The 27,886-nt window shown below is 38.9% G+C and overlaps 1 protein-coding gene across 1 annotated transcript in view; it reads right to left on the minus strand.

Annotated features, from left to right (window-relative positions):
- Positions 1–27,886, minus strand: part of ABTB2 (ankyrin repeat and BTB domain containing 2) — a 154,911-nt gene that overhangs the window by 21,966 nt on the left and 105,059 nt on the right. The window contains exons 4-9 of the mRNA XM_039356846.1: positions 11,064–11,216; positions 6,166–6,331; positions 5,228–5,317; positions 4,648–4,749; positions 2,874–2,970; positions 2,033–2,168 (exon numbers count right to left, since the gene is read on the minus strand). Of these exons, the coding sequence (XP_039212780.1) occupies positions 2,033–2,168; positions 2,874–2,970; positions 4,648–4,749; positions 5,228–5,317; positions 6,166–6,331; positions 11,064–11,216 (744 nt within the window). The remainder of the gene's footprint in view (positions 1–2,032; positions 2,169–2,873; positions 2,971–4,647; positions 4,750–5,227; positions 5,318–6,165; positions 6,332–11,063; positions 11,217–27,886) is intronic.

Raw genomic sequence — 27,886 nt, forward strand, 5'->3', positions numbered from 1 at the left:
GGTAAAAGATCTTTACGCAATGAAATTGTGCAAGCCTATTATAAGAAGAGATTTCAAATTGCTTCACAAGATGTTATAATTTTTAAAGAGATCCCATCTAAAATTTTAAGAAGAAGAAAGGAGTTTGCTTTTTTAGCAAATGAACTTAAAAAGAGAAAAATTTCATTCAGATGGGATGTTCCGATTGGAATGGTGGTGAATTACCTGGGGACATGTTATAGACTTAATACTGTTTCTCAAGCAAAAGATTTTTATACTTCGGTCCTGGGGGTATGTGCATCGCCATCAATTAAGTTTAAAGCTTTGGAAGAAAAGAATGTAGAATCACAGTTTGAAGAGCCTATATTTATGAAAACTGGAGAATCTTTGTGTGAGAGGCCTCAACAAGTCCAGGTTGAGGAGCAGAAGACAACTTGTGCAGTATATAATCCCAAAGAAAAGCAGCAACAGAAGAAGGTTAAGGAAGTTTCATATTTAGTGGTTTCTGAATCTCTGGGAGATGTTAGACCTACAAAGTCTTTGGAGCAATCTTTAAGGGTGGAATTGTTGCCTGAAATGGAAACTGGGAAATCTCAGTCTGAGGGGCATCAACAAGAGAGGAACGGGCAGAGGATAACTTGTACAACTTACAATTGTAAAGATCAATACAAGGAGGAATTTAAGGAACCCTTATTGGCTTCGGAGTCGATGGGAGATTCAGGAATTTTGGAGCAGTCTCCTAAGGCAGAACTTGCAGCATTTCTTACGAGTTTGATACAAGAATGGAGAAGGGAAATGGAAGAATGGAAGAATGGAGAATGGAAAAAACTGGAATGTGAATAATTAATAATACTAATATAATTGAGATTGATAAGGATGTAGTTTTTTATGGATGGAATTAGTTATTGGTGAAGATTGAAATGTTTAATGTGTTTATTAACTTTGTTGTTTTAAGTTTTGAACCTTTAATGATAATATTGTTTAAATTTGTGTTTTGAAGGGATTATAATTTGCTTATTTTAGTGAGTGGATTCTAATGTTTTAAATTTTAAAAATTTGTGGTTTTGGAGGGAGTTTATATAGAGTGATGATTGTATTTAGATTTGTTTAGGATTTAAAAGTGTTTTTAGTTTTTAAATATTATTATTAATATTTTTAAGACAAAATAATTTGTTTAATTAAATGTGCTTAGATTTGTTTAGGACTTATAGGTTTTTTAAGTTTTTGTTTTTTTTTTTTTTTCTTTTTGGATAGGAGAGAAGATTATGAAGATTGAAGGAAATATGTACTTACTTTAAGTTCTTTAAGAGTATTTAGCTTTAATGGTATAACAAAGATTTGTATGTTTATTTTTTCGTTTTAGGATAAAGAAAGAGGGAGAAATTAGATTTTATATTATAGATATAGATATTCAAAGAAAGTAATGTTTAAATTTGTGTTTTTGGAGGGAGCTTATATAGAATGATGATTGTATTTAAATTTGTTTAGGTTTTAAAAGTGTTTTAAGTTTTTTTTTTTTTTTTAATTAAGCCTGTACTCAGCTCTGGGAAGTCCAGGGGAGGGTTTGGGAGCTTGGGAAGGGGGGGGGGGGTGAGGTAGGGGGGGGTATGGGAAGGGGATTTGTTTTTGTAAAATGTAAAAATTTTCAATAAAAAAAAAAAAAAAAAAAAAATATGAATAGGTGGTTGATATTTACAAAATGATTAAAAATGGAGTGGTGCTAGGATACAAAAACGTGATGAATACAATTGTATTAGGGTGCAGAAACTTCTTGGCAGAACTATTGCTTCCATCACATGACACCTGGTAAATGAAAAAGTAAAGGAGAGATTATTATTCTCTGAGATTGCACTTCAGTCCATAATCCACCAGTATCCTTTGCATGTTATTGAACCAGCCAGAGGCCTTTCATAAAGTCCTGTGAAAGAACCCAAATAGATCCCCTGCTCCAGGTGCTGATATAAAGCACAAAACGAAAAAGAGCTGACATCTCTTCTCCTGTCATCCATGGGGCACACCTGTCTACACTTATCAACCTATGCCTATGATTTACCTGTGTCCATGAGCAGCAGCGTGGCTGAAACAGTTCATGTCCTCATGAAGTGATGAGGAGATTCCATTGGCTTCCAGCATACTTAGAAGGGGATCAGCTCCTCGGCTCAGCAGCAAACTAACCAGCTCATAGTTACCTAGAAATGCAAACAGTTGTATTGATTTTTTTTGTAAAGTTGTAAGATAGCAGTTAATCCTTCCTTCCTTCCTTCCTTCCTTCCTTCCTTCCTTCCTTCCTTCCTTCCTTCCTTCCTTCCTTTTCTTCCTTCATCTAACTTGTAATAGTGATCTTGTTTATTTGATGAGATGTGGGTACCAAATGTCACTGTGTAAATACAGTACGGTAATGTGCAAAAGTTTGTGTATATCTATATGCATACCATTATTTTCTATTATAGTTTCCACTCCCCCAAAAGAGAGTAAGAATCATGCCAAGTGGATCTATGTGCATATACTAGGATCACATATTATCTTGTTTACATACACTAAGTACCATTCATCATTTCATAATCCTACATAGTCTCAGTGCCCCACTGCAAACAGGCTGCCAGGAACTACATGACTATATAAGTAAAAATATTTCACACTTCTGAAAATATCGTTTCTTCCAATTTTGGGGTTTTTGACACTTCACGTCAGACTGAAACCCAAATAGATATAGGAGGCAATTGTTTTAAGATTATGTATCTATATCAATATTTCTCAACTTCAACAACTTTAAGATATGTGAACTTCAACTCCCAGAATTCTGCAGTCAGCCAATACTGGGAGCTGAAGTTGCTGAGGTTGCAAAACCTCTAAGCTTTATTAGGAATTAAAATGCAACACTTGCTGAGACTTGCCTGCTGCTGAGGCCAATTGAAGCGGTGTCTCAGCGTAGTTGTCTTCTCCACTGTTGACAGCAGAACCTTCAACGTGAGCCCCTGCATCCAGCAGCAACTGTAAAAAAACCCCAGGCAATTTGAAGAAGAAATGGAGGCAGGGAGACTGCTAATCATGGCATCTACCTTGTGGTTTGCGGTTATTGTAAGACCTACAGTAACTAGATGTGAACTGCACCATTCCAGATGGTCAGTAGAGGGCAGCAAATAATATTCTGTAAGCCTCTGCTACTCACTAGTGGTTATCTGGAATTTTGTAGCCCAGATCTGATAATCCTAGCATACACCATTTTGGGAATTTAATTCACTAACTCTAAAAAGTTTCTCTCTTTGTCTATTTTTTAAAGCTCTGGTAATTTTCAAAGAGACAGCTGTATGTCAGATGCATGAAAATATAACATTTCCAGCTATTTCTGAAAAGTGGAAGATACGGAAAACCATTTAGAAATACGCTTAGAATTCAGAATTGTTCCTAAATGATTGTATCCATGGCCTCCAGCTGTTTTTAATCTCACTAGCTGAGCATCATTCCATAAAGCTACTTGGATGGATTAATCTTCCAATCAGTCCATTATGATAAGAAATGTAACTGAAAGAAAGAAAGAAACATGCTTTTGTCCTCCTCAGTCGCAATCCCTTCTGTTTTGTGTCTGCTGTCTTTTGGATTATCTGAGCTTTACTACTTATATATGTATCCCACTTTGGCTTGAGAGATATGGTGGCAATGAGGATGTCCACAGATAGCCCATGTGTCTGTGCCAACAACATTTTCACAAGGTCTCTTGAGTGCTCCACCCTCTTTCCCGCTTTTCCAAGCTAAGCAGCTTCTGTCTTTTACCAGGAAGTAATGACAGCTTCCTACCTCCTTTTTTCTTTCTATTTAAGACTGCTTTGAGGAGGGAAGGTTGGTTTATGTATATACCTGCCTGTTTATCCATAACAGGTCAAGGTCGTGTAGATTTTGCGTGTAGCTGTCTGGGTCTAAGTGAAATAATTTGTCTGAAGATTGTATGTTCTGTGTGTGTGGAGACAGTTCTTTATCTTTCAGTGCATACACAAATGCATGCCAATAAATATGCCTAATCAGGTTCCTTGGCACATTTTGCACCTCCCACCTGGCAAAATATTTCCTGTCCCAGTAAAAATAAACAATGACTATGAAAGCAATGCTTTGTTTTTGAAATACATTGGTGGTGTTACCTCTTTCCTAAATCTGCATTTATGAATTGTTGCCACTTTCCCTGGGAAAGTCTGAGGAAGGCATTTTATTTATTTGCTTATTTGTATTCACCTGATTATTTTTAAAAATAACTCAAGGGGGCAAACATATCCAACATACCTTCCTCTTCTTATTTGCCCCACAACAATCACTCTGGGAGGTGAGTTGGGCTGTGAGAGATTGACTGGCCCAAGGTCAGCTATTGGATAAAATATATGACCAGCCCAAAAATGCCCAGCTTGTTTTCATGGCTAAGGTGGGATTAGAACTCAGAGTCTCCTGGTTTCTAGCCAGTTGCTAGACCAAACTGGCTCTCATTGCTAGTAAAAACATAGGTGCTTCCAAATGGAGGCATACTCAGCAGCAAACACAGACTGGTGCCTTCCAGACAGGTTGGAACAATCCACAAAACCCCAGGCAGCATGGATTTTCATCTTGTTAGAGATGCGTTATGGATGTCCAATCATATTCTTTTCAGGTTTGATGTGAAAGTTTGACAACTTGTCTTTTGCTGACCTGGACGACTGAGATATGGCCATGCAATACAGCAAAAGTGAGCGCAGTCCAGTGTCGGCTATCAGGATGAACTGATGGGTATCGAGATGAACTTCCAGGCACCTGGGGAAAAGGGAGAAATATTTATTGGTTGCAATTCTTCTTGTTGTTAAGCTCCTAACATGTGTTTGAGAATAGCACAACCCTGGCAAATTGCAATCCTTGGAATCTGTGGGCTGACATAACTCTGAAAATTCTGCCAATACTAATTAGTGTGTTTAATTCCTTAGGTTGGTTGATTGGTTTAAAATGCATCTACTAGTTTTCTTTATAGATTGTTCTTGCAGAGGGAAAAGATTTATTCTTTCAATTTCTGCATACCTTTGCATTATAATTCATTATCTCATCTACGGCAGGCATTGTTGCTTTAGAATCCATAAGTACCACCACCACTATCACCATCATTTCTAAAAAAAAAGAAATTTCTCTCCAAACCTATTCAGCAAATTATTATATGAACCTCAAAATGCAATATTTCACTTTTCAATTATTAAATAAGTATCCATACCCATTTACCTTTCTGTAGCCGATTTTCACTTACTGGTATATCCAGATTTGCTCCAGCATCAATCAGCATCTGCACCATGGCTTCATCTCCAGCAGAACAGGCATACATTAGTGGAGTCATACCCTTTAAGAACAAAGTATACAGCCAATTATTGTATTTCCAAAAGCAAAACTCACAAACAAAATGTTGGGTTTTATATATTCTACATCTGCACATTTGTTTCTTCACACTTTATAATATATCTATATTATCCACATATGATATACTTTGGCATAAATATTTTTCTTCTTATAAAGATTGGAAGTAGACTAGACTAGGAAGTAGACTAAGGATTTATATTGATTCTCTTGCAGAAATGCTTAACTGTTGCACATTATTCTTTTACTTCTCTTTTTGTCTGTGAGACATAAAATGAATGCATTCACATAACACATGAACCATAAACACAAGTTAATAACACAAAACTGCTATGTCAACATAGCACACTGTGTTATGAATTCAGAGGTGGGCAGAAGTGAGTTCCAGATGACATACTACGAAACACTGAGACAACATTGGTTTACAGCTACTATATTTGCTTAACAAATTTACTTTGCCTACAGATCTTTACAATGCCTTCATGATATCAGTCAGATTAATGAGGCTTCTGAAATTCTTGTATTTCCCCTTATAAATTTAGTTACTGCCTTCTATTGACTGAAGACTCATATAACAGGATGATGCTTTAGCATTTCTAAGGAAAAGGAGAAGCACAAATGCGCCCAGTTTTGCTAAAATAACTAGAGTCAGTTAAAAGCTCGTAGTGCTGAATGATCCAGAATATCAGAGTAGCCCTGAGTCCACCTGTAGTAAGAATTTTTACATGCTGGTTTGGGGAAGGGTATAAGTTTACATGATTGTAATAATCTGGACTATCGATTTTGATCTTGCTCATCTATGTCATGAATGTGATAGAACTGACTTTTATATACCTGATCATCCATTGTATTAACGCCTTCAGGTCCTAAGGCTTCTATAGCTTGGTTAATCAGATCAGTCCTTCCACAGTTCAACATTCGAAACCCCAGATCCTGCTGGAATTTTTCAATAGCAGCCTTTGCATCCATTCGCCGGAAGGAACTAAAGCAGCATTCTGGCCTGTGGAGGTGTTACAACCAAACAATGCAACCAGAGCTTATTAATATTATTAATATTACAGCTAGTGTCCTGTATCCCAGCATGTTGTGATCTTGTTTTCACCAAGGAAGAAACAGATGTAATGAAAGACATAGAATTATTTCTGCTTCATATCATTCCGGTTACAGTATTTACCTTCCTCGCCATTAATCTGAGGACTGTTTTATATTTGATATGGCAGAAATCTGAGGTGGCATAAAGGATTGTATTATTTTAGATGTGAGATAAAGAGATCATGTTTCTAAATGATGTTTCTAACTCAAATTTTCTACCAAGAGGCAATATTTTTAGCTCCTAGTTCTTGTTAATCATTTGCAGGGAACATTCAGAAAAGGCACAATTCCTCTTGTAGGCTGAAAAGTTACAATCCTATCATTCATGCTCATCTCACTTGACCATGTGTAGATCAGACCCAAGACAGATGCTTTGTTAACCATTTGGTTAACAGATGACTTTGTCTTCAACTCATCCCACGATGCAGAAACTTATTATTTAATTAGAGAATGTATATAGCTCTGGAAGCTTACAAACAAGCCCAATACACAAACAATAAATACAATAACTCCCCACTCCCAGGCAACAAAAATCAATCTGACAAGCTACTTGATGGGTTCCTTCCCATTCCCCAGGCCTGTTGGCAAAACCAGGTCTTCAGGGCCTTGAGAAAGAGTGTCAAAGTGGGGGCTAGTCTAATCTGCCTGGGAATGATGTTCCAAAGGGAGGGAGTCACTAGGAGAAGGGATCATTGTGTGGATGCTCTATAGCAGGGGTGTCAAACTGCCGACCCGCGGGCCGGACGCATCACAAGGAAACCGCGCCTACCCCATTGCTGGCAATGTGGAAAAATTTCCGATATATTGCGCAATGTCACGAATTTGACGTGTCTTCTCTATAGCATCTACAGAAGGGATCTTATCATGTGGATGCTCTATAGCACATACTGCAAAAAAGATTAGGGTTCTATTGTTCCTATTACCCATTTGAAGCCACTGTGACTATATCCATCTCTTTGGTCCCTAGCCATTGTTTTTCAATCTTTTGGCAACAGGAGGATCCAGCTGTGCCAGACACCAATCCCTCCCATTTTATTTGCCAGATTTGGCAAGCAGATGTGCAGCTACCAGGCTGGTTAAGGTTGAAAGAGAAGTATGTGTGCATTAAGTGTGTTTGTGTGTGAGGATGGGGAAAGGCTCTTGAGGCAAAAGTTATTCTATTTTACTGAGGTTTTCCATGTAGTTGCAAAGAACTGTCTGGAAAAAGGAAGTAGAAAAAAATTGCTCCATAGGCATCAGTTGTCAGGTTGAAACCACGGATCTAGTAGTAAGTCGGGGTTGATCTGCAGGGATGGGTAGGTGCAATTTTTACTTGTGTCCAGCAGGCTTCTAGGAGACAATAGGCATGTTTTTTCGATGCTCAGGCAGAATAAGGATTGGAAATGCAGTCAGCACATTTTTATGCCAACCTACAGCTGTCTCCAATATTGGAGAATTAACTGTAGTCTTGCTATGTGGTTGTTTCCCAATAGGTCTTTCACATAGACAGTTAGCAGTTTCATTTGACACTTTCTTCTCTATGTGCAAATTGAGGTTGTTTGGTTGTTTTTTTTTTTAGTGAAAGTAGTCAGAGGGGGCGAGAGACCTTGATGAAATTATCAAAGCTTTTCTCTCTCTAAACAGATGGGATACTTATGTTTTAATTGTTGGTGTTGCATATGACTAATTTCATTTTTGATTGCATCAGATAAAACAGTTGAGGTTAGGAAAACAATATGGAGCGCTGCTGCCAAAAGTAGCAGATTGGGAAATTCCGATGTGTGAGTTTTGTTTATTCTAAACTGAGACTGCTAGATTGAAAGACTTGGAAGAAAGACATTTTGCACTGTTAGCCCATTTCTGAGCAGTTAAAGAAAAATGATAATATTCTGTTCAGTGCATTACATTTAGCAATCTTAATTTATGTATTTATTTGATATTGATGCCACATGACTGCAACTGACTCTTCAATAAAAATATTGTTACACTTCAATGCATCTTTCTTCTTATAATAACTACTTTTCATAGTTTTTCAGAGACCCTTGAGGGTACTTACATGATTTTCAGACAGGATTATGAAAGAGTTAAAAGATTTTAAATGAAATCTTTCATGCTGAAAATATACTATATACAGTAATACTCCAAAGCATATTCATAAATGTGAAATTAGCTTTATCCTCAAAATAATTGCCTATAAATATTGAGATTTTGAAGAGGTATAAATATTGAGATTTCCAAGTGGTATTTAAAGATTAATATGATAAGTATATGACACCACGACAACAAACAATGATGGCAAAAGCAGTAGAATATATAACAACTGGACTGTGGAAGGAAGCAACTGACTGTTCTTAGTTCATACAGTCTGTACTGAGGTGACGAACTCGTGCAGGATAGCTTATGACTCGTGAGTCTGGAATTGATGATGATTGGTAATTATATTTATTATTATTATTTAAACTGAATTTAAATACTTTTGTGTGCACTTGACTTTTCATCATGTTCATGGGTTTCATGAATTGTGCATACTGAGAAAACATATGTTCATACTATTTTATATGCTTAATGCAATTCCTTCCTTCCTTCCTTCCTTCCTTCCTTCCTTCCTTCCTTCCTTCCTTCCTTCCTTCCTTCCTTCCTTCCTTCCTTCCTTCCTTCCTTTCTTTCTTTCTTTCTTTCTTTCTTTCTTTCTTTCTTTCTTTCTTTCTTTCTTTCTTTCTATTAATTTGTATAGCATTAGCGCTTTATAATTCATACAGGTATCCTGTCATAATCGTGACTGGCAACCACCAGTCAGAAAAAAAAACAGCAACGAAGATGATTAGGAGGTTGGAGGCTAAAACATATGAAGAACAGTTGCAGGAATTGGGTATATCTAGTCTAGTGAAAAAAAAGAGAGTAGAGGAGACATTACATCAGTGCTTCAATATCTGAGGGGCTGTCACAAAGAAGAGGGGGTGAAGCTATTTTCCAAAGCACCAGAAGACAAGACAAGAAATAATGAATAGAAACTTATCAAGGAGAGAAGAAACCTAGAGCTAAAGAGAAATTCCTAACAATTAGAACAATTAACCAGTGGAAGGGCTTGCCTTCAGAAATTGTGAGTGTTCTAACACTGGAGGCTTTTAAGAAGATTGGAAAACTACTTGTCTGGAATGGTATAGGGCAGTGTTTCTCAACCTTGACAATTTTAAGGCATGTGGACTTCAACTCCCAGAATTCCACAGCCAGCAATGCTGGCTGTGGAATTCTGGGAGATGAAGTCCACATGCCTTAAAATTGTCAAGGTTGAGAAACACTGGTATAGGGTCTCCTATTTGAGCAAGGGGTTGGATTAGAAGACATTCCAACTCTGTTGTTCTGCTAAAGGTTTACTGTTCGTGAATTTGGCCAAACAGTTTTAAAAATCAGTAGCCACTGCTTCATTTTGTGGAAATGGATTTTATAGTTTTAATTATCCATAAGCTTCTCCAGACATTCTTATCATTCTGCTTAATATATAGCCATCTGGTGAGGTACTTGTTTGAAAGTGAGCTAAGTAAAATAAATAAGTTAAAGAAATCATATAGAGCATGGCTTCATGAATTGCTTACAAACCCCTTGGCCACAGAGGACATATTTACTTTCTCCTGCCTAACAAACCAATATGTTATGTACGTGTGTTTCTGCTTTGTATGTGTGTGTGCCCTGAAAAGTATTGAGAAGGCTGCACACATTCTGCTCGGGTCATGTGACCAGAAAAGTGGGGGCTTAGAGTAGAAGCAGCATTTCTGAGTTACTGTTTCCAGCTGCTTCTCCCAACATATAGTAGTGCACTTTTCTCTGCAACTCCAAATCAAATCCAGCCTATTAAACACACACACACACACACACAATCATTGTTTTGCATGCTTCTCCTTCTCATAGATAATTTGTCCTGTTCTGTTCTGATTTGGGAGAGTTTTCCTATTGGTAGACAGATGGCCAGAGGGCAGATGGTACCAAGCTCTTTTATATGCTGTAATTTCCTTCCAATACTCTGTTGAATTGGAAAGAATAAAAATATTGGTCCCGATGCAGATTCTTCATGAAGACAAATGAAGATGTCCATCCATTGCAAGAACTGTTCAGTTAATCTCATTCTCTGATTTCTGCTATTTAACCATTACCAATCTTTTCTTATTTATGACTGCTCTGTTTGCTCAAGAATTTTTTTATATTTGGTCAAAGCTTCTTCAAAATTCAAGTCAACTATTTTTTCAAGGTCATCCCTCTGTACATGTTTCTTTACACTTTGAAAAAACCTCTAAAGGTTATTGTGACCTGATTTTACTTCACAGAAGCGATGTTGATGCTCTTTCTATGTGCTTGATCGTTATACCTTTAAAAATGTGGTCCTTCAGTTTTCTTGAACAAACTGTGATTTACCTTTGGGGTCTATCCCATTTTAGATTAATTTTTTTTTGGTTTGGTGGTTTTGTTTTGATGGCCAAGAAAAATGCTAAAGTTTATAAATCAGCACAACATATGTCCTCCAGAAATGATACTGACACAGATGGATTCCCCATTATGCACAAATTAGTCTTCTGGTATGTGTATATAAAATGTGTTTGAAAACAGCAGCCTTAATTAGAATATACTGCTATTAAATGTAGGTGGAATATTAAAAGTACACCACTTACTTCAATTGTCGAGGTTCACAGTCCAATCCAGGTAATAGCAGCCTAGCTGTCTGTCGGATATCATCACTGTCTACTGTTAAACTACGCCGATGCTCAGCATAAGTTATAGCTACTCGCATCCATTCCATCAATGGGGGCAGAAGCATGAATGGCCTGGAGAAGAAAGAAGATATCCATTACACCTCATGTTAAGATCCATTTCAACTAGGAATATTAATCATATATCATACAACTTCTTAAAAAGCTATACTTGTTTACTTATTACAAATTAGTTAATTATATCAATGGCATCTACTTTCAAATCATCATGTCCTCTTTAGTAAACATGGTCACACAGGACAAATTGGCTAGGATCTAAACTAATTAATTAGTGACCTAATTTATATTTCTTTTTATATATAATGTATGATATGCCAATGGGCCACAAAAACTGGAATATGGCCTCTAGGATATCTTCCAAACTTGCCACTGGCAATAGAAAACATAACAATTCTGTTCCCTTTTGTTAGTCTTCTGGGTGGGAGAAGTATATGCAGATAATCCTTGACTTACAACTGTAACTGAGCCTGGAATTACAGTCCTAAGTCATGCCAGTTGTTAATTAGGTCACCATGTGAACACACTCAATTTTGCAACCTTTTTTGGGGCAATCATTAAATGAACTACTGTGGTCATTAAGTAAGTATAATAGTGGCTGAGCAAATCCATTGTCTGCAATAGGTGTTTTTTTTTTGCTGGAAACCAGAACTAAAGATGGTTTTTGGTAAAAATGTTCTAAAACATGATCAGGTGACCACAGGATGCTGCAAATGGCTGTAAATGTGGGCTGATTGCTGAGGATCCAAAAATGTGATCCTGTGACTGTGGGGGTGGAGGCTTTCAGAATTTAGAATCCGGGTTATAAGTAACCCTGGAAAAGTCTGTTGTAACTTTGATGTGTCACTAAATTGAGGACCACCTGTACTCTGGAAGACATATCAGAGAAGCATATGTGGGCATGTTTAAAGTTCTTGGCCTTTGCCCTATGACTTTGTCTACATGGCCATTCCATGCACTTTATAACAATCAAAATATTTCACAACGATCAAATATATTTTTCCAGATACAAAACAATTTTGAATGATGTCTCATACATCAGATTTCTGCAACCTGACAATCATCCAAAATTCTCAGAACTTTAGTTTGCATGGCCACTGCTGAACATTCTGGAAGCTGAAGTTCATCTGTATGGTGCTCCAATTGTAGAAAGCAGAAAATCTGATATCCACTGAGAACTGAGATAGCAAGACAGTGTGTGCTACATGTTGGGAGTTCACTTAATCACTTAATCTGTTCAAAGTATTGCTTCAGCCATTGTTAGTAGCTAGCCAAAGGCAAGCCTATTCTTTCATAAAATCATTTTTTCTTCCAAAATATCTTGATTCTTTAAAAAACCATGTTAAGCATTATTCACTCTTCAATACTTTTATCATGTCCCTGAACTCTGAATATCCATACAGCTTTCATAAAACCCCATTTGTACAAGTATGCATAAAAATGAGTGGGCTATTAAGAAAATAAGATGATAGCATGAAAGACAAATCATATTAAAATAATGATGAATAATAACATCTATGACTGGAACGCTCTTTTTAAGCCTTTCAGCCTTTCAACTTTCTGCTCATCAGGAGCCTACCATTTACTCTTATTTTGCCACAAGAAAGGCATGTTTTGTTCAAATCTGCCGTTTGAAACTATAGTGTGGCTTCTGCTGGGTAGACATTCAACTAATCAAGTTAATCTTTCTGACTCATGCTTTTCCAGCACAGCATCATCAGCCATTTTGTCAAAAGTATTGCTGCTGCCATTACAACAAAAACAGTATATGTCTATTTAGCTTCATTTATTTATCCGTGATCCATCTAGACTGCAACATCAGGATGAACTTTGCATAATAATGAAAAGGTAGAATATAGATTAGAAGGTAGAAGAAGTAGGTGATAATGGCAAATGTACAAACACACATACAAACATATGCACACACACAAACACCCCATCCTGGAAGAAGACAATGGCAAGCCCCTTTCATTTTGTTGCCAAGAAAATTGGATTTATGTATCTAGCGCATCATCAGGAATCAAGTTTTGTCCAGGGTGAAAAAGTATAAGGTTTTGGAAAAGGTGTTTAAGATAGAAATCCACAAAACAATATTGTTAAAGTTCTGTATGACTTCTAACAACACAAGTAATAAGCCGATTGATTTAAAAACAAGTTTCCTACCTTTTAATAATAATAAAAAAGATTCTTGTGGTGGTTCCAAAGAACCACAAATGATTCTTGTGGCTGTTTAAACTAATTTAAGAAGTGCTCTCAGAATACGACTTGTTCAGCAAGATATGTGAATCCAGCACTTATCTGAGGGCCACGCTTAGTAGGTCTACTATTGGCAACACCTGTCTGTGTCAAACGACAAGAATGGTAGGGAAAAAAATTGGAAAACCGTTTCTCAGTGCTAGTAACCATCTCAAATGCATGGGATATGCTGGAAGATCTGATTACATATATTTCTCCATGCCTGAATGGAACGTAAACAGGTAGTTGACTCAAGAAAATAAAACAGAGAGCAGAGATGGCTCTAAATATGACTGAAATAGAGGGTTTTTTCTGACAATGCTCAAGGTGACATATTCCAGAAAACAATTTAGCATCCACACCGTGCAATAAGAGCACATACTAGAGTCTCTTAAAATATAATGCACAAATGGGTCCTTACTTAAGCCTGTTTCAAAATCTCCCCCCCTGGTCTTGCTAAGGGAAATGATTGTTGGGCTGCAACAGTAAAGAGAAACAAAACTGACCAACTGATAGCTTTACAACAGTGATTTCAGAACTGCAGAATCCTCTTTGATAATCAGGGAGCAAAGGCCATTAAACGTTATTGGGAATTACACAGATTGAGTGGAATGGCAATGCTATTGTTATGTCCTGAGCCTGTGCAAGCAGGCTCGGGGCATTGCAAACGGTCCCGGGCAGGTGCAAGTTGCCCGGGACCAGACAGGCTGTCGCCAGTACTTGTGCACATGCGCAAGTGCTGGCGCGCCAAAAGTTGCAGATTGACCCAGGAATGGCATATATAAGAGGCCAGGAGTTTTGGGCGTTGCCGGTGTCTTCTAACCTTTAAGCTGAACTAAGAATAAAGAAGTTTCTGAGAACTACAACTGCTTCTCGTGTCTTGCCATTTCACGAAGGACGCAACAGCTATAAAAATGGTCACATGACAAAATGGCAAAATGTAGCTGGCACACGACCAGGGCTGTAGGCAAGGGTCACCCTAATGAGGCTTAAGAGATGGAAACTGTGCATGTGTGGTTGTTAAAAAAAAACTTGATTGTAAATAGGAGACAGTAAGAGAAACGTTATGCCTAGCATGCAATGACTTTGTTGGGGATAGCTGTACTGTGCTTTTTTTTCAACAGAATAATTAAAAAATAGATGCATACAAAACTGAACAACTGGATATGTACAGTCACTGCTTGCTAAAATGTAAATTTAAAACTAGTTTGGGCTTGTTGGAAGCACTACAGAAACTTGAGAACCAGTTTAACCAGAGATGTCAGTGACAAAATGCAAAATATAAATAAAATGAGGGTGTATAAATACATATCAACAGTATTACTTCCAAGTCTTTGTAACCTTAGCCTCATCAGTAAATCTGCAACTCTTCTGTTTAATTCTTAAACTAAAAGAGAGGAAAGTAAATAGAAAGGTATCTGTGGGATGATGTTTATCAAGAAACATGTCATTAGCATTCTATAAAGATGCTGGACTTTATTCAGAAAATTAAATATCTTTGAATTGGTTTGGGGCACTTCCGTTCCTGACAAAAAAAGGGAAATGTCCTATTCATCCTTCATCAGGACATATATTAGCATATGGTTGCTGCAGTAGCAACAACATCTGTGTATCAAGACTAATAGCTGCTCTATATCTCCCCCTTTCTTCTTAAAACAATATAAGTAAAACACATTGTAAATATATATGATGCAAGTACTCCCCCCTTCATGAAAGTAACATGAATTTTAGCTTTAACCACTGTATCTGAAACAATAACAAGGGTACACAATGTTTGACTAAAATACCTGTAGAATCATAACAATGTGAAAAGTCATCTGACACAAAGGTCTTATTATTCCAGCAGTTGCTTTTGCCAATAATGACTTTTGCAGAATGGGATATACTCATCCTGTTAATATCTTCCTCATATTTCCCCCAAAAATAAAATCACAAACATCCAGCTTAGCTGGATTCATATACTTCTAGATTTAAAACAGGAGGCTGCATTTGGACATAATACTGAGATTATTATGGTTTGGCATCATAAGAATGAGCTGCGGTGAATCTTGCAATTGCTTGTAAATCTTTCTCTTCCAAAGTGCAGAAAAGCTTGAAAACTTTTGCTTCCACTTTTTTTTTTTATCTTACCTGCATATTGATATAAATTCCAAGCACTAAACTGTGGAGAATCTCAACTGAAATAAGCCAGCTCTAAGTTACAATTCATGATGACTTCAACTAGCACTGGTTAAGATGAGTGACTGGTTAAAATTCAAATTAAACTGGGATCAACCAAATGGCAACTTCTAATTACCTTTGAGCAATGTTAGAAAAGGAGAGGGTATGGGAAAGATAGTGGTAGTGACAGATTTTATTTTTCTGGGCTCAAAGATCACCTCAGATGGGGACTGCAGCCAAGAAATTAAAAGACGCTTGCTCCTGGGGAGGAAAGCTATGGCAAATCTAACAGCATTCTAAAAAGCAGAGACATCACCCTGCCAACAAAAGTGCGTATAGTCCAGGCCATGGTTTTCCCAGTTGCAATGTATGGCTGTGAAAGTTGGACCATAAGAAAGGCTGAGCGCAAAAGAATTGAGGCCTTTGAACTCTGGTGCTGGAGAAGACTCCTGCGAGTCCCTTGGACTGCAAGGCGTTCAAACCGGTCAGTCCTAGAAGAGATCAACCCCGACTGCTCTTTAGAAGGCCAGATCCTGAAGTTGAAACTCAAATACTTTGGCCACCTAATGAGAAGGAAGGACTCACTGGAGAAGGGCCTAATGCTGGGAAAGATTGAGGGCAATAGAAGAAGGGGACGACAGAGAATGAGATGGCTGGATGGAGTCACTGAAGCAGTAGGTGTGAATTTAAATGGACTCCAGAAGATGGTAGAGGACAGGAAGACCTGGAGGAACATTGTCCATGGGGTCGCGACGGGTCGGACACGACTTCGCAATTAACAACAACAACAACATGGGAAAGATGAATTTGAGATCCCTTAGCTTTATACTAAATCATAGACTGGTAGTCTTTTAATAGCAGATATTATTTCCACTGGCATTTAGGAACTGGTATGACATGCTGAAAATGGCATAAGTTAGACAAAGGGGAACTCTATGGGAATGCTGTGAATCAGAAACTAAATATGCATTTGTGTCCACACTTTCCTGGAACGGGACATAAGTCCCTATGAAAACAGAGAATCTCCCTTCTGAATAAGCAGACAAAGAATCGTCCTTTAGACACAAATCTGGATTCAGGTTTGCTTATAGTGTGCCCTTGATATTTTTATAATCCACTTCTCTTTGATGTATTTCCTCCTGATAAAAAATTAAATGACAAATTAAGTGACAAATATCCTGGCATTGCCCCCTGCTCCATTATTGCGCATTATCTAAAATTAAATCTAAAGGACGCAACGTAGGATAAAAGCCACTCGTTCAGAACGTGTGCAATTTCTACTATCAAAATTCTCCTACCAAACACTTTTCCTCCACAATGGGCTTATTTTAATTTTAAAAACGTTTTTATTCGTTTGTTCAGGAAGGGGACAAAACATAAGACGCAGATAAAGTAAAAGGAGTCAGACTGCAAATGATTATAGAGAGATTGAAGATTAACATTTGCTTCTACTCACTTTTCATGGGTCAACGTAGATGAAGCTAACCCTCTGCAATGAGGGATATGCATAAATAATAGGATGCATAGTGCAGCTTTCTAAGCTGCAATAAGTCCTGGTTTAGTATAGGAAGGTTTTATTCCCCTCCCCCAAAATTATGGAATCCCCTTTAAAGCAATAAAAACCACGAGGCAAACAAAGAAAAAAAAAAGAAATACAGCTTTTTGTTGTATTTTGGGGAAAAATTACTTACACAGGCAGTCCTCGACTTACAACAATTCATTTAGTAACTGTTCAAAATTACAACGGCACTAAAAATGTGACTTATGATCATTTTTCACACTTCCTAACCTTTGTAGCATCCCCATGATCATGTGGTCAGAATTCTGATGTTTGGCAATTGGTTCATACTTATGACCGTTGCTGTGTCCCAAAGTCACGTAATCACCTTTTGTGACCTTATGATAAGCAAAGTCAATGGGGAAGCCAGATTCACTTAACAAATGTGTTACTAACTTATCACTGCAAGGATTAACTTAACAACTGTGGCAAGAAAAGTTAAAAAAAAAAAGGGGGGGGGGGAAACTCACTTAATAAATATCTCACTAAATAACAGAAATTTTGACCTTAATTGTAAATCGAGGACTACCTATACCACACTGGGTCTTTTTATCTGTTTTAACATTAATTAATAATAATAATAATAATAAAAAAGTTGGAAGGGACCTTGGAGGTCATCGAGTCCAACCCCCTGCTCAGGCAGGAAACCCTATACCATTCTGGACAAATTGCTGTCCAGTCTCTTCTTAAAAACTTCCAGTGTTGGAGCATTCACTGCTTCTGGAGGTAGGCTGTTCCACTGGTTAATTGTTCTGTCAGGAAGTTTCTCCTTAGTTCTAGGTTGCTTCTCTCCTTGATTAGTTTCCACCCATTGCTTCTTGTCCTGCTTTCAGACGTTCTGAAAAATAGCTTGACTCCCTCTTCTTTGTGGCAGCCCCTGAGATAATGTTCTAACTTTTAATATCTGATGTTTTAATGTTTTGATCCTGTAACTGTTTTATTCTGTTATTGAAGGTATTGCAAGCCACCCAGAATTGTTTGGTAGATGGGCAGCCTACACATTTAACAAGCAAACAATTCCTCCTTCTAGTACACAAGACCTGTTACTCTAATCAAGAAAATTTTTGAACTTGTAGAATAGAGATGTTTCCCCCAAGCTCCATTATTAAGCCCGTTCTGCCTACTTTTATTTATTTCAGTAACTCAAAGTACTGCTGTGCACAAAAGAAGCTGTGCCTTGTACTGAAATGAAGCAGGCGTTCATTGCATTTTTGTCATATATCACATTGTATTGTGAGTTGTATTATATCACATCATAGTTCCTCTGAGAAATTCTACCCAATTGCTGTTTTTAAAGAAAATGCTGGAGAGAAACTCTTCTTCTACTGTGCATTTGAAACCTGTGTCAACTTCAGGGGTGTCCAACTCTCCATGTCACGTGATGTGTCGCAACATATTGTGACTTTTTCCCCCTTGCTGGAGCTGGGGTAGGCGTGGCTTCTGCATGACGCATCCAGCCCAAGGGCTGGCAGTTTGACACCCCTGGACTACTTGGTCAAGAAACTTCCTTTCCAAGTAAACATGCTTAACTTCAAGAAAGAACAAGAAAATTCTGCACAAGAGAACTGGTTCTGAAAATTCTCAGTGTATTTCATTAATTTAGCACTATATATTTCAAGGGGTATACACATAATTGAGTTCTAACTTTGTCAACAACCTAATTTGGCCAACAATGTTTTAGGTAATAAAATTAATTTCTAGTAAACATAGACAGTGATGAAAAAGAACTTTCAGGGAAAATGGCTGACTACTATTGCAATTGAGTTGAAATTATTTTTTGAACTATAGCGTTTGATTGATGCTGCATTTGTGCACAATCTGTTGTTGCTGAGCATGCAGACTTTGTATAACTTAATTCACATTTGAAGTTGATGCCAGTGTTTTCTTAGTGGAATGCTAAATTAGGATGTTTGTCTATATGTTCATGTGAGTGTTTGTAGAGGATAATTAGCTGTTGTCTGTGAAGGGCTTCAGGGATCACTTTACTTGGAACTCTGCAAGTGAAAAAACCTAATATTTACAATGCACAGCAAATACTTTATTTCTGAAGACCTACAGCATGCTGTGAATGTATTCAAAAAGAAAAAAAAAGGGGGGGGGGCATTTTTCCAACAGTGATTTAGTAAATGATTAGAAGAAGGAGAAAGAAGATATATACCAACTGCATGGGGAGAGGAAGCAGGAAAGCAGTGGCGGGGGTGGAATGAGGTTGGTGGAATTAAGGAGATCCTCCATTAGCAGAACAATATGCAACAATAAAGACAAAAAGTATATTGGGGTACTCAGAAACAATTTCTTAATGCAAGAATAAGGATGTGACAGAGCACAAATAGGAGACTAACATTTATTATGTAAAAGAATAATAACTTTTTTCAGAATACAAAAGTTCCTGAATGAAGAGGAGAAATGTTTGTCCAATATTCAGAAGAAGATAGGATTCCTATTTCATTTTTCTAATTCTCTGTTATCCTTCACAGAGATGGGAATAATTGGCTTTTTCTTTAGATGTGGGGCTGGGTTGATTGGCATTCCCATCCTAAGGGAGGTATGAATGATATTTTTCTGGTTACTTATCTTAGTCTTGGATTGTAATTGAAATTGCTTACCTATTTTATTTTTGGAGACTATGGTTAGCCACATGGATTTACAGCGTTTGAGTTGGCTGGTGACATAAATTACTTCAACACACAAACACACAGGCATTCTGGGGAACCTAGCAGAAACTAGGAAAAACTTATATTCTGATAGTTAATGGGTGATTCTTGAATAATAATGTTAATACCAAGATTGAGATACTTTCTCTTTTAAAGGTTAGTGCCCGTTTTTTTAGTAAACCACAAATTTCTCCAAACAGAAATCCTTGGAGAAGATAGAAGGCAATGTTATGAATCAGGTTCCTTAGCTTTAGACTATTTACACTAGTAAAAGAAAACTGCTGTTATTGGTGATGGGAGAATCATAAAATATTCTATGAGAAATACTGCGGAAAAATATTATTTAAAAATGAGCTGAAAATCGTGTTGATTGCTTTGCAAATGAGCCAGATGTCACAGTACTGGCATAAAATATTAGCATAAATTGATCTTATTCACAATTTGGAATTGTTTGAGAACAGATCTGTATTGACCTAATGAGAAATTTTATTTTTAAAAATATATATACATCAAGTTCCATTCCTTTCCTTGGCTCTATTATTAGAATTGACTTTGTTATGCCATAAGAACAATATAAACGGAACTTAAATAACCACCTTCCACCATTAGAGCATTACCAAGGGCAGGCTCAGTGCCATATGTTTATGTTTAGTATCACTTAATTATATAAGAACATACCACATCATTCTTTTAGAAACCACAGATTTCTTTATCCTGGTTTCTCTAATTTACTCTAATGGAAAATTATTTTAACCATAATGGGTTGGGGTAGACAGTGATGACTAAAAAGTATACTTTGTTTTATCATGTCTTTGCCAGTGGTCTGCACTTTGCAGGAATGATAATTGGTAAAATAGTCTTACTTTCAACAGAGTTTAAGTAACCATGCTTGTCTCTAATGTTGATGACATTTATCTAACGTAATTTGTTAGCCTGCTATTTATTCAAGAAACGGTTTGTTTCAGTAACTGAAGCTTCACATAGGGAAAACCAAATTTAAATCTGTCTTTAGTTATGGAACAACCTAGATGACTTTGAGGTAGTCACTCCCATGTGCATAAGTGCAACAAATATTAAAAATGAATTAACAAGTGAAAATGGAATGGAAAGCAGGGGCAGTGGGGAATGTGTAAAAAAATACACATTTCGAACAATTATATATTACACTGTGTTATCGTTTATTCATTTTAGTGCCACATCACTCTCAGAAGTGCTCTGGATTTCCATTCATTCACCTCTGAAATTTCTAGCTTAGGTCTTTAATTTCATTGGTCTGTGGATGAATTAGATCAGGGGTCCCCAACCTCTGGGCTGTGGACTGGTACCGATCAGTGGCCTGTTGGGAACCGGACTGCACAAGCAGCAAGTGAACAAAACTTTATCTGGCATGCATGGGATCTAGGTTGCACATGAAACCATGCCCCCCCCCCCAGTCCGTTAAAATTATCTTCCACAAAACCAGTCCCTGGTGCCAGAAAGATTGGGGACCACTGAATTAGATGGTTCCAATAAGCAGAAGGTGTGTAAACTGGCATCCTGGGGAAACACCGAAGGCAGTGCTGGGCACTCATTGTCTGTTATTACCTTCTTTTCAAGGCCACTGTCTTCTTCCCCAAACCACGGTTGGTGTGGTTTCATTTCTTCCTTTCAGTACCTGGCTTGGCTTCTCCTCCGCTTATGTGGTGCAGGCTTTCTTTCTCCCCTACAGTGTCAACTTCTGCAGTACTGTAGTTCTGGATTGTCCCCATAGAACCCAGCACTGCAGGTGAGACATAAGGCTGGTGTTGCACAAGCCAGAACTACGGAAGAGAAACTGGTTCCAGGGGCAAGGAGACAGTGGGAAAAGGAGAGCGGGACTCAAAAATCAGGAACAAATGGTAGACTGGGATGTATGATCGCAAACTGTTCTACATGCCTGGCCAAATGCACACAGTGGAGATGGATGAAGAAGCTGAGATAGCAGTACCTCACACGTGAGTTATCACGGGCCTCACAACAAACTAACAAACTCCAGCAGGTTGCATGTAGCCTGCAGGATGTTTGAGACTTTTGTGTTAGAGAGTAATAATAAATGAGAAATACTGACCTCTTAACTGTATTAATAAACTTCATAAACATGCCTGATTCGACATGGTTTTTTTTAATAATAAATAATTAAATAATGAATAATACAAATAAATAAACCACAATTTAAATGCTAGATTTATTTAATTATTTCAATTATCTAAAGAAGTGAGCTGTAGTTTTCAAAACTCATAGCTTTTAATAAAAATTGTTAGTCACTAAAATCGCTACCTGATTCTTTCTAAAAATAAAAATAAGCATCTCTATGTTGCAAAACAATCGTATGTTAAAATTGTGCACAAATTCTACATCTCCATGCTAATCAAACCAATGAGATTATGTGAAGTCAAAGGATTTCTTGTCTTCCCCGGTTTTGTTCATTTGTTTGGAAGGATATATTAGAGGATCTCAATAGCTCCTCAGAGCACTGAGTGCAACTTAATATACCTATCAAAGCAAAACAATGATTTACTAATAGTATGCCATGTAGGAAAAGTAAAACGAAATGCTTTTACAATAGTTTTACTATATTTAGTTTAAAGCTTTTATCTCAAAGCCACTTAATATCCTGGAATATAAATTAGTGCTACTTTCTCTTGGGCCCTGTTAAGTCCTAATCCTTTAAAAATAAATTATTAATACCTAAACTATATCTTTAAATGCTTTTTCAGTAATTAGCAGGCCTTAAATCAGTCATCTCCAACCTTTCTAGCCTGATAGGCCTTTTGAGGATATGCTATGGATCTTTTGCAAAATGGCTGCTGGAGAGCTTTGCACTGTCATGCCCTGTCATCCTGACACATACTGTGCCTGAAAACTAGAACAAGTTTCCTTTTGTTCAAGTTAACTGCTCGCCCCCTTTTTTTCAGCATTCCCTGGTTTTCCATCCTACACTCTGTTTCCATTAAGTTGGCATTTTATGAATTTTGCAGTATATTTCTAGATGGATGGCATAGTTCCTCTTACTCCTAACACAAAATGCTTATAGTCAGATTATCCATCTATCGATGAGTTCACCCAATCTAATGGGTATCAAGTTGGATCATTATATGCTTATAATTGTTTCTCTTATGTCTTTGCTGTTATATAGCCCTATAAAGAATTACTGTATACTACAACAGGGGTCCCCAGCCCCGGTCCGTGGACCAGTACCGTGCTGCGACATGCCAGCAACTAGTCCGCACAAACAAGCAAAGCCCCATCCGTGGGATGCAGGCAGCACACAAAACCATGTCCCCTCCAGTCCGTGGAAAAACCTCTCTCCATGTAACCAGTCCCTGGTGCTCAAACAGTTGGAGACCTCTGTATTACAACGTAAGTTAAATACTGGCAAACCGGTCAGCTCATAAACCTCTACCAATATTGATTCCAAAAACAATGGAATTTCTGGTTTCTGGTATTTCCTAAAATGAATTCAGGTTCTCTTGGTATAGAATGGAATAAGGCTAAAATGAGTGATGGAAAAGTTACGAAAGTAGTCAATGGTGTAATCACACCTGTTTGCTTTTTGTACATTAAAATATATCACTATGTAATGGATCTCTGTAAAATCAAAGAGGCATTGAAGCACACATACATGTGGATTCTGCCAACATATGTTCTTTGATGACGGGATCTTAGAGATATTACCACCCTTAGTCATAAGAGATTTGCTCAATGTGTAAAGAGCTGGGTTCACATTTTAGCACACAGGTGTAGCATTCCAGCAGGTTGTAAAATACCATTCCAGGTGAGTACAAACCACAGTGATAGACAGCCTTTTTGGTATCTGCACTTAAATTAACATATGCCTATATTCAGAAACATTTCCATGTATGTTCCAGTGAAATGGGAGACAATGTGGTTAAACTGTGAAAGCAAAGGGTTAAATACCAATCTATCCATGAAACGTAGTAACTAGTAAATGAACTCAAAGGATAATTGTAAGGAATGAAGGCCTATATATCTCATTTGAGTTGCTTAACAAAATAATCAAATAAATAAAATGTCCATCTTGGCAATTAAAAGCAGAAGTACTCTACATGATTTCAAATGTATGTTTCTCAAATAATCATGGTTCATGAGAAAATCAATGGTAGGTGGAAATAAGGAGGAGTGAGTAGATATGCTACATGAGTAGAGTTTGAAATTCAGGGCCAGAATTTTAAAATTCAAATATACCTTCACTTTTGGGAGGTTCTTGAATAACTATGGTTGCTTTCTGTATATATCTCATAATATAATTTTGAAACTAAAAGTGATGATACAATACTACTAAGACCTTCTAGAGCAGTGGTTCTCAACCTTCCTAATGCCGCGACCCTTTAATACAGTTCCTCATGTTGTGGTGACCCCCAACCATAAAATTATTTTCGTTGCTACTTCATAACTGTAATTTTGCTACTGTTATCAATCGTAATGTAAATATCTGATATGCAGGGTGTATTTTCATTGTTATGAATTGAACATAATTAAAGCATAGTGATTAATCACAAAAACAATATAGCAATGCTCACTGGAGAAGCTTACTCTTCCTTGCTCAAAAATGTTGGGAGGGAGGGAAGGGGAAGGAAGGAAGGAAGATTGAAGGGGAAAGGAAGGAGATGGAGAAGGAAGGAGATTGAAAGGGGAAGGAAGGAAGGAAGGAAGGAAGGAGAAAGACATTGAAGGGGAAGGGATGGAGATGGAGATGGAAGGAAGGAAGATTGAAGGGAAAAGGAAGGAGATTGAAGGGGAAAGAAAGGAAGGAAGGAAAATTGAAGGGGAAAAGAAGCAGATGGAGAAGGAAGGAGATTGAAGGGGGAAGGAAGGAAGGAAGGAAGGAGAGAGAGATTGAAGGGGAAGGGATGAGATGGAGATGCAAGGCAGAAGGGAAGATTGAAGGTGAAAGGAAGGAGATGGAGAAGGAAGGAGATTGAAGGGGGAAGGAAGGAGATGGAGAAGGAAAGAGATTGAAGGGGGAAGGAAGGAAGGAAGGAAGGAAGGAAGGAAGGAAGGAAGGAGAGATTGAAGGGGAAGCGATGGAGATGGAAGGAAGGAAGGAAGATTGAAGGGGGAAGGAAGGAAGGAAGGAAGGAGAGAGAGATTGAAGGGGGGAGGCGCTGCCAAGGACGCACAAGCAGCTCCGCACAATTGCCCGGGGAGGGGGGAGGCTCTGGCAGAGAGCCTGGTGGAGAGCCAAGCGGCAGCATATCCAGGGCCTCGGAAGCTGCGCGGAGGATCCGCACGCCTCTGAGCCGCTGGCCGCCCTCTCACACCTGCCAAGGAATGGAGATGGAGATAGAAGGAAGGAAGGAAGGAAGGAAGGAAGGAAGGAAGGAAGGAAGGAAGGTAGGTAGGAAGATTGAAGGGGAAAGGAAGGAGATGAAGAAGGAAGGAGATTGAAGGGGGAAGGAAGGAAGAAAGGAAGGAAGGAAGGAAGGAAGGAAGGAAGGAAGGAAGGAAGGAAGGAAGGAAGGAAGGAAGGAGAGGGAGATTGAAGGGGAAGGGATGCAGTTGGAGTTGGAAGGAAGGAAGGAAGATTGAAGGGGAAAAGAAGGAGATGGAGAATGAAGGAGATTGAAGGGGGGAGGCGCTGCCAAGGATGCACAAGCAGCTCCGCACAATTGCCCAGGGAGGGGGGGAGGCTCTGGCAGAGAGCCTGGTGGAGAGCCAAGCGGCGGCACATCCACGCGCCTCAGAGCTGCTGGCTGCCCTCTCACACCCGCCAACCTGAAGCCCCCCATCCTCATCCTGGCACCTCTTGCCCTCTCCCAGCCGCCCCCCTGGGACCTACCCGCCCCTCCAGCCTCCTGAGCGCCATTGCAGTGGCAGGTTGCAGGAGCCCCTTTCCACGCCGCGCAGCCCATCGCACATGAGAGGGGCGTGGCCGGAGCGCCAGCTCCCGCTCGGAAGGCACCGCTTCTCCCCTCCCGGCCCGGCCGGCTGGCCTCCGATGCACATACGGGCATCGCCGCCGCCTCGCCCTCTTCCCCGCCCCCTGGCCGCTTCTGAGGCCTGGAGCCAGGTGAGCTGGGAAGGAGCTAGTCTTGCCCGGCAGTCCCACGGCTGCGCCGGGTGCCAGAGGGCCGAGGCAGCCTCCGACGGTGAGGGAGGCCGGCCAGGCGGCACGGGGGAGGCTCCCACATGGCGTGGAGGGTGACCAGGACGGAGCATGGCCAGGCAACCAGGAGGCATGGAGAACGGCTCGGAGCTGCAGCTCAGCTCAGCTGGCAGTGGCGGCAGAGCAGCCCAGCGGCAGCGCCAGCAGCGGCCCAGACCTGGCTCGGCTCGGACCGGCCGCTGAGCCAGCCCAGGGCGGCGTCGGGGGAGCGCGCGATGGTGCTGCAGTGGCAGGAGCAGGCGCTGTCGGAGGAGAAGGGCACCCTGGAGGTGCAGGTGGAGGCCGGATAGAGGAGCGGTGTCTTGGTTTCTAAAGACCATCGGAAATATGTGTTTTCCGATGGTGTTAGGCGACCCCTGTAAAAGCGTCGTTCAACCCCCAAAAGGGTCACGACCCACAGGTTGAGAACTGCTGTTCTAAAGGAAAGGTGGGTACGAATGCAACAAATACAAGATTTGGGATTAACCAATGCCCAACATGATTATGATGTTAAAAAAAGTCATCTTTTTCCCAAAGAGCTTTACACACATGCTCTTATGTGGTCCTTTTGTCATTCCAGTTATTCCTCACAATAACCCTGTTAAGTAAAACAGGATGAGAGAGAGTATTTCATGGAAAGTTATTCTGTGGCTGGCTTTTCATAGTACATTAAACAAAAAGTAGATTCTTTGTTTTGCTTATTGGAGGAAGTCAACCTAGTCATTCATCCAAACAATTGTTTGATGATTAGTATTACATCTGAATTCAGAAATCATGGCTTAGTCTACAAAGCATGGCTTAGACCTGCAACCCAGGTCTTAGTGGGATGTGTGAAATTCATGATCGAATGGGGCTTTGAAGCTTAATCTCCCAACTTTTATTTGGCCATTTTTATTACGATAGCATCCTGGCTTTTAGTAAAACTTATGAAGATTTTAACATAGAATATTCATTTCTAATATAAAGGATAGTTAAGGAAAGTATCTGTGAATCAATGTGGTAACAATTAAATAGCATAAGAAAAACTGGGCTTCATATATTTAGGCACATACATTTATTTTCTCAAACTGACACTGCACGTCCGGGCCCTAAAGGGTGTATGAGTGTGTGTAGCAAGGAAGAGGAAAGGATAGGAGGTAAAAAGTCCATAGAAATGGTTTTACAGGCAGACAGGAAGGATCTGGAATAGGATGAAAAGAAGACTAAAATAAAAGAAAGACCAGAAGAAAAGAACTAAGGACCTCTTCTGCCTGCTCTCCTAAAATTTAATAGCAGCCCTGTCTGAAATACTAAAAAAAAAAAAAAAAAAAGGTTGAAGAGAAGGTTATTTGATGAATAACCAACTGAAAGAGCAATAAGCAAGCAAGTTCTCACAAAATTAATCCAAAGCAGTCTTGAGCTTCTGAAAGATTTCAGGATCTGAAATCCAATACCCTTGCAGAGTGGCAGATTGGGGAAGCTTGTTCTAATGCTCACCAGTTAAAATAACGATAGGAATGGCTTTTGGCAAAAGTGTGCATCACCTTTCTTGCTGTTTAAAATGACTGTATTCAGCAGGCATCTAAAAAAAACCAACAACGTAGTGCAGCTGATCTTTGGTGTTATTTTCTTTGCTTTAAAACTGAGATTCCCCCCCCCCTTAGATCTGCAGTGCCTTCAAAAGCATACTTCATAAGCTCAATGAGGCACAATGGAGTAATGCAGAATTTGCAGCTGATTTAGCACTAAAAGTTTTTTTTGTTTTGTTTTTTAAAGACGCTGGATCTTGTAGCCTTGCCAAGATAGAGTATGTGAATCAGTGCCTTTATGCAGCATGCTGCGGGTCTGGCATACTCAGAAATAACCTCAATTTACTTTTTCCTCTTGCTGGAAATAAACAAACAGAAATCTGTGTATATAGTATCCTCTGCAGTATATATCCCATTGGCCACATTAAATGGAAAGCACTGGATTTATTGTGAAAAAGCACACTTTTTAAAAACAATTTTCAAAGGCT

This window comes from Crotalus tigris, unplaced genomic scaffold, assembly GCF_016545835.1.
Source record: "Crotalus tigris isolate CLP2741 ecotype Arizona unplaced genomic scaffold, ASM1654583v1 scf7180000018831.1652172, whole genome shotgun sequence".
Classification (NCBI taxonomy): domain Eukaryota; kingdom Metazoa; phylum Chordata; class Lepidosauria; order Squamata; family Viperidae; genus Crotalus; species Crotalus tigris.